Genomic DNA, 7995 nt, shown 5'->3' with positions numbered 1-7995 from the left:
TTTTTTTATTGATTAAGATATTACATATGTGTCCTTATACCCCCATTACCCCCTCCCCCCCCCCCCGCTCATGCCCTCACCCCCCCGTTGTCCGTGTCCATTGGTTAGACCTATATGCTTGCATGTACGTCCTTTGGTTGATCTTTCCCCCTTAACCCTGCCCTCCCCTACCTTCCCTCCAAGGCCCGACAGTCCAATCAATGCCTCTCCATCTCTGGATCAGTCCTTGTTCATCAGTTTATGATGTTCATTATATTCCACAAATGAGTGAGATCATGTGGTATTTATCCTTCTCTGACTGGCTTATTTCACTTAGCATAATGCTCTCTAGTTCCATCCATGGTGTGGCAAATGGTAAGAGTTCCTTTTTCTTCTTCCTCTTCTTAAAGAATACCTTTCAGCATTTCATATAATGCTGGTTTGGTGGTGATGAACTCCTTTAGCTTTTTCTTATCTGTGAAGCTCTTTATCTGACCTTCAATTCTGAATGATAGCTTTGCTGGATAAAGTAATCTTGGTTGTAGGTTCTTGCTATTCATCACTTTGAATATTTCTTGCCACTCTCTTCTGGCCTGCATGGTTTCTGTTGAGAAATCAGCTGACAGTCGTATGGGTACTCCCTTATAGGTAACTGACTTTTTTTCTCTTGCTGCTTTTAAGATTCTCTCTTTGTCTTTTGCTCTTGGCATTTTAATTATGATGTGTCTTGGTGTGGTCCTCTTTGGATTCCTTTTGTTTGGGGTTCTCTGCGCTTCCTGGACTTGGAAGTCTATTTCTTTCACCAGGTAGGGGAAGTTTTCTGTCATTATTTCTTCAAATAGGTTTTCAATATCTTGCCCTCTCTCTTCTTCTGGTACCCCTATAATTCTGATGTTGGTACGCTTGAAGTTGTCCCAGAGGCTCCTTACACTATCTTCGTATTTTTGGATTCTTTTTTCATTTTGCTTTTCCGGTTGGGTGTTTTTTGCTTCTTCGTATTTCAAATCTTTGACTTGATTCTTGCGATCCTCTGGTCTGCTGTTGGGAGTCTGTATAATATTCTTTATTTCAGTCCGTGTATGCTTAATTTCTAGTTGGTCCTTTATCACAACATCGAGGGTCTCACTAGATTTCTTAAGGATCTCAATACATTTATCGGCGGTTTCCATAAAATTCTTGAAAAATCTTAGAACCGTGGTTTTGAACTCTATATCCAGTCGTTTGCTGTCCTCCATTTCTGTCATTTGTGACCTGTTTCTTTGTCTTCGCATTTTGTCTGCTTCCCTGTGTTGGTAGAGTGGTTTTGTGTGCTAGGTGTCCTACAGGGCCCAGTGGCTCAGCCTCCCCAGTTACCTGAGGTGGACACTCTTGGTGCACCCCCTTGTGGGCTTTGTGCACAGTCTTGTTGTAGTTATGCCTTGATTGTTTTAGGTGTCACTGGGAGGAATTGACCTCCAGGCCAATTGGCAGTGAGAATCAGCTGTGTCTGCAGTGGGAGAACTTCTGTGCTGAAGACACCCTTCTGGGGCAAGACTTGCTTCAGTGGGGCTTTGGTGCTCACTGAGTCTGCCCCCTGAGTGTGTTCCTTATGAATCTGAGGAGTTGTAATCTGGGTGGTCCCACTCTGACCACTGGGTACACTGGCTCTTGGATCTAAGGAGGTGCTAATTAAGCCTCTTCCTGAGGTTACCCAGCAGGAGCTATGAAGAGATATGCAGATTCCCCTTCCTTTTTTGGGGGTTTGGGGGTGCCCAGATGAGGCCCAGCTGTGAAGCAATGCAAGCTGCTGTGGGGCCTTGGGCCTTCTCTTGGAAGTTCTGGGTCTGTCTGGCCCAGCTGCAATTTGTTAGGTAGTTGTCAGGTTGTAAAGGACCCGGGCATTCATATGCAAAAGGCTTTGCAGCAGCCTGGATGGGGCGGGGTCTCGGAATCAACAGGGCGGAGCAAGCAGCTATGGCTGATTCTCAGCCCTGCCCTAAGGGGCCGCGCGTCTCAGTGTCCCGGTAATTGCTGCCAGCACCTCTGAGGGAAAGCCGCCCTCAAGTTCCGAGTTCTGCCTGCTGCCAGACCGTCCAGTTTCTCCCTGTATGAGCCCTGGGACCCCAGAGATTTCCGGAACCGGAGTTCAGAGCAGTCGGGAGCTTGTGACTCCCTCCCGATTCAAAAAGACAGCCGCGTCCTCAGGTGCCCGCCCCTTTCCGCGCGCGCCGGAGCCTCCGTACCTCTGCACTTTACTTTCGTAGCTCCTCTGAGTCTGTGTGCTCTTCTCTTTCCTTCTAGTTGTAGAATTTCCACTCAGCCAGCCTTCCTGTGGTTCTGGATGATGACCGTTCTGTCTTTTAGTTGTATTTTTGAAGTTGTTGTCGGAGGCAGCAATTTCCGGTGTTTTCCTATGCCACCATCTTGGTCTCCAGCTGACAGTCTTATGGAAGCTCTCTTGTAGGTAACTAACTGCTTTTCTCTCACTGCTTTTAAAATTCTCTGTCTTTAACCTTTGGCATTTTAATTATTATGTGTCTTGGTGTGGACCTCTTTGGGTTTATCCAGTTTGTGATTCTGCATTTCCTAGTCTTGTATGTCTATTTCCTTCAATAGGTTGGGACATTTTCTGCCATTATTTTTTCAAACAGGTTTTCAACTTCTTGCTCTCTCTCTTCTCCTTCTGACACCCCCATGATGAGAATGTTGGTATGCTTGAAGTCACCCCAAAACCTCCTTACACTATCCTCATTTATTTTGGATTCTTTTTTTTTTTTTTTTGCTGCTCTGATTGGGTGTTTTCTGAATCACAAAGCATTGCACCCTGGCCGGTTTGGCTCAGTGGATAGAGCATTGGCCTGTGAACTGAAGGGTCCTGAGTTTGATTCTGGTCAAGGGCACATGCCTGGGTTGCGGGCTTGATCCCCAGTAGGGGGCATGCAGGAGGCAGCCGATCAATGGTTCTCTCTCATCATTGATATTTCTCTCTCTTCCTCTCCCTTCCTTTCTGAAATCAATAAAAATACATTAAAAACAAAACAAAAACAAATTACTGTTTTGATTCTTGGCTTCATGTACTCTACTGTTGATTCCCTGTAAATTATTCTTCATTTCAGTTAGTGTATCCTTCACTTATGACTGCTCTTTTTATGGTTTCTATGTCCTTTTTTTATGTTGTTGAAGTTCTCTTTAAGTTCCTCTACTCTTCCCCTAAGTTCACTGAACATCTTTATAACCAGTGGTTTGAACTCTGCATCTAAGAGATTGCTTGTCTCCATTTTGTTTAGTACTTTTTCTGGAGTTCTGTTCTTTTTTCACTTGGAACAAATTTTTTTGTTTCCTCATTTTGGCAGTCACCCTGTGTTTGTTTCTATGAATTAGGTAGAGGTGCTATGTCTCCCAGGCTTGGTAGAGAGGCCTAATGTAGTAAGTGTCCTATAGGAACCAGTGGTACAGCTTCCCTGTTCACACAAGCTGGGCACTCCAGGTGCACCCGTGTGGGCTGTGTACATCCTCCTGTTGTAGTTAAGCCTTGATTGCTGTTGGCACATCAATGAGAGGGATTTACCTCCAGGCTGATTGACTGCAAGGACTGGCTGTGACCACCACTACGGATCAGCTGTGCAGAGGCCTACCCTTCAGAGCAGGACTTATTTCAGCAGGGCTCTGGTGCTCACTGAGTCCACCCCTTGAGTATGCTGTTGTGGAGGTACTTTGAGGTGATCTGAGGTTGTCCACTGGGTACGCTGGCTCTGGGGCTTCCTGGGAGGTGCAGGCCAAGGTCAGGGGCCAACCAGCATGAGCTACAGAGATCTTCAGATGGCTGCTACTTGTGCTGGGCTTGGAGGTGTCCAGGAGAGGCCAAGCTATGAACATAAGCATGAGCCAAGACAGGCCATTCGTATAGAAAAGCCATTGGAAAGAGCTTGGGTGGTGGGGCAGGGTCTCAGGGAATCACAGGATGGGGAAGACGGGAAGCAGTGACAGTGAGTTGATGGAGACTCAGCTATAGCTCTGTTGGGGTAGAGCTCAGAAAAGGAACAAAGGCCTCTGCCAGCACTTCTGTCTGGGAGAAAGCTGCCCTTCCAGCTCTTGCCCTGATGACAGTTCAGTTCCTCCCTGTATGTCCCTGGTGCCTTTCAAGCTACTGCCCCAGCACTGGAGCTCAGAGCGAGTGAGTCTGAGTAAATCCATGCACAGTCCCTTTAAGCGGAGCTGCCTGGGACTCCAGCAACCTCCGAGTCACTTAGTCACAATGCCTGCTGGTTTTTACAGCCAGAAGTTGTGGGGACTTCTCTTCCTGGTACTGGAATCCTGGACTAAGGGCATGGTATGGGGCTGGGACCCCTTGTTCCTCAGGGGAGACTTCTGCGGCTGAGATACCCCTCCCGATTTTTATCCACCACACACAGGTATGGGATCAGCCAGTCCCACAGTTGGATGTGGCTTCTTCTATCTTTAGCTGTAGGACTCTCATTCAGCTAGATTTCAGGCAGTTCTGAATGATGGTTGTTCTGTAGTTTAGTTGTAATTTTGATGTGGTTGTGGAAGGATATAGGTACTGTGCCTACTTACACACCACCTTAACAGGAAACCCTCCTATCTGTATATATAAAAGGCTAATATGCAAAGTGTCCCCCCAGGGTGCTGAGGGAGGGAGGGAAGGAGGAGGCGAGGAGGAGGGGAGGCAGGGAACCTGATAGGCCCTGATTGCCGGCCAGGCCTAGGGATCCTACCCATGTACAAATTTCATGCAACAGGCCTCTAGTCCTTTTATAATAAACTGGCAAATATAAATAAATGTTTCTGTGCATCGCTCTAGCTAATTAATTGAATCCATAGGGGAAGGAGGTCTTTGGAACCTCTGATTTATAGCCAGTTGGTCAGAAGTACAAGTAACAACCTGGACTTGCAACTGGTATCTGAAGTCCAAGGAAGGGGTCCTTGGAACCTCCCATCTATATCTAGCTGATCAGAAGCTGGGCTCTCAATTGGAATCCAAAGTGGAGGATGGTCTTGTAGAGCTGAGCCCTTTACCTGTGGGATTTGATGCCATCCTCAGGTAGATAGTGTCAGAATTGTAGAACATCCAGCTGGTGTCCCCAGCATTGCTTGATGGTGTGGGGATAATCCTCTCCACATGTAGGAATTCCTTTCAGAACCATTTAATTTCATCTAATTTTTGTTAATCTTCACCCAGGAATTCTTTCCCATTGATTTTTAAAGAGTGGAAGGGAGGGGGAGAGACAGAGAAAGAGAGACATTGATGTGAGAGAGACACATCAATTGGTTGCCTCCTGCATGTGCCTAACCAGACCCAGGAATCGAACTGCAACTGATACATGCCCTTGACCAGAATCGAACTTGGGACCCTTCAGTCCATAGGACGATGCTTTATTCACTGAGCCAAACCAGCCAGGGATTCAGAACCATTTTAATATGCTTCCTTCTAACAGTTATCTTTAAAATCCTTCTAACCAGAGCAGTGTAAAATGGTCTAAAGATATTTTATACTTCTTAATCCTTACTGTCTACATTAAAATTTCTCTCACCTCATAGTCTTTACTTTCACTGTATTCCTAAGTGCTTATGTATCTGTATTTTAGGTATTTCCTAATTTTTGAGCTTTATACATACTTCACCTCCCTTAGAATTCACACTTTTCAAAAATTTAAAGCAGAAAAACCCTTTATTCAAAGGAAATCTTCCTCAGAACACTAATGCATAAAACAGGTTTAAAAAGGAGGGAGACAGTTTGCTCTGATGGAAAGGTGTGGGGAGAGGAAGGAGCTGGGTGTAGTAAGCTCAGCTCTGCCCTCCTCCCCATGCCCTGAATACAGGTACACTCCAGAATCTTCACTAGCTTCCCTTCAAGTGACAAAGGGCCAATTCCCTCAATAACTTAGTCTAGTTTCTGGAGCAAACCTACTGCCGCAATTCAGGTGTTCCTTTCAAAGTAACTAACTTCAAGTCCTTAGAAATTATTTTGACATAATCTAATCTCTGGCAGCATACAGAAGTGATTGTCTCTGGGGAAGACAACTGGGTGGTTAGGGGAGATAATATACTTTTGAATCTTTAAATTTTATACCATGTATTACCTGTACAAAAAAAAAAAGCAGCAATTTAAAAATGAACAAAAAGCCAATGAAAGTCATTAGGCATCTATGGATTCCTGTTACCTTGTTGTCCATAATTGTCCACTGGCCCTCCGTGTTCTGCTTCAAAACACAGTGGTTTCGGGAAATCATCAGAGGGCAGAGTTTTGATACCAGTTGGTATGTGACACCAAATCCTCGGCCTAAAGTCACCTAGGAAGACAACAACAATATAAGAGACATCATCAGCCATTGTGCTGAAAAGGGAGGTCCTTTTGACAATCTTGTCGACCAGTGGTGCACACATGTCCTGACATGAAACCAGACTCCCATGAAACCCACACAGCTCATCAGCCATCCTCCTTCAGCTGCCATGGGAGCCACCAGGTAGAAAAAGGCAAGAAGCTGTGACAAGAAGAGACAGCTGAATGCATTTACTCATGGAATGTCAGGGTTGGTAGGGCTCTGAAAAGTCATAAGATGGAGAAATTCTATACACCCTCATCAACTAGTCTTAAACATTGCCAAGAACTACAGCCTCTATACAAGACAGTCTGTCCAATTTTTTAATGGCTCAGACTTGGCATCTTTCTCATTATAAATTCCATCCATTGGCCCTGGCTCTGCCATGGGCACTATCAGAAAATCTCCAATTCCCCTCCCACATGACAGCTATAGTGCCTGTCAAGTCTTTTCTTTTGTTGGCCCTATGTTCCCAGTTACTTCAACCTAACTCTCATGGTGTAGGTTTGAGTTTCTTTGCTATCTTAATGATATATTTTTATTCCTGGATGCCATAATAAGAAAAATAAACTTAATTTCTATTACACAGTTGAATTCAAGTATCACTTTCCAAGTTCTAAATATCATCACTGGATAAACTGCATCAGCTTTCATAGCAGATCTATCACACAATGTACCCTCAGGTTTAGGAATGATTAAATTTCTTGGTCTGACCCTCCCCTAAGAATTGCATGCAAAGTCACATCTCTTCTGTCCTATACTTGACTAGTTGGTAAATCTGGATTCACGTGAAGGACCTTACATTGATTTCTATTAAACTTCATCTTGTTGGTTCAACCTATCACAGGAGCTTGTCAAGACCTTTATGAATTTTTCATCTGACATCTGATAAACTCAATATTCCTCTCACCAAACGAATATGATGCCTATGTACTGTCATTCAAGACACAGATAGAAGAGAGAGAACCAAGATGGTGGCATAGGTAAACGCCTGTACTTGCTGCCTCCCACAAGCATATCAAAATTACAACTAAATTACAGAACAACTATCATCCAGAACCGCGGGAAAGCTGGCTGAGTGGAAGTACTACATATAGAGAATTACTAGTAAAAAAGAAAGCACATTGAGACTGGTAGGAGGTGCGGAGGCAAGGAGGCGCTGACAGGCTGGCACCTAGTGTGCCGCTTTTTTAATCGGGAGGGAGATACAAGCTCCAGCTAGCTCTGAGCTCCAGTGCCGGGCGAGACTTTGGGGGACCCAGACACATATGGGGAGAAACTGGACTGTCTGGCATCGGGGCAGAAATGCAGGGGCAGCTTTCTTCCAGACAGAGGTGCTCACAACGGTCATTGTTCCTGAGCTGAGACCTCCCCGGTGCAGGGCTGACTGGCAGCCATTGCTGTTTGCCCCGACCCACCCAATTTACAACCCTACCAAAGCTGTGCGCAGAGGCTTTTGCATATGAATGGCTGGTCCTTTCTCAGCCTAAAACCTGTCAAACTACATCTGGGTCAGGGAGCCCCAAAGCTTCCAAAAGAAGGCCCAAGGCCCGGCAGCAGCAGCCTGCCTTGCTTCACAGCTGGGCCTCGTCTGGGCACTTCCAAACCCCATACAAAGAGGAGGAATCTGCAGATGTCTCTGTAGCTCCTGCTGGGCGGCCCCAGACAGTGGCTGACCTTGCACCTCCTTGGAGAT

General features: G+C 45.6%; 1 protein-coding gene across 1 annotated transcript in view; it reads right to left on the bottom strand.

Annotated features, from left to right (window-relative positions):
• Positions 1–7995, bottom strand: part of RNF8 (ring finger protein 8, E3 ubiquitin protein ligase) — a 57305-nt gene that overhangs the window by 32708 nt on the left and 16602 nt on the right. The window contains exon 3 of the mRNA XM_014545716.1: positions 6141–6269. Within this exon, the coding sequence (XP_014401202.1) occupies positions 6141–6269 (129 nt within the window). The remainder of the gene's footprint in view (positions 1–6140; positions 6270–7995) is intronic.

Source organism: Myotis brandtii, unplaced genomic scaffold (genome assembly GCF_000412655.1).
Source record: "Myotis brandtii unplaced genomic scaffold, ASM41265v1 scaffold420, whole genome shotgun sequence".
Classification (NCBI taxonomy): Eukaryota; Metazoa; Chordata; class Mammalia; order Chiroptera; family Vespertilionidae; genus Myotis; species Myotis brandtii.
The sequence above is the reverse complement of the archived record's forward strand: the minus strand, read 5'-3'. Positions and strand labels throughout refer to the sequence as shown.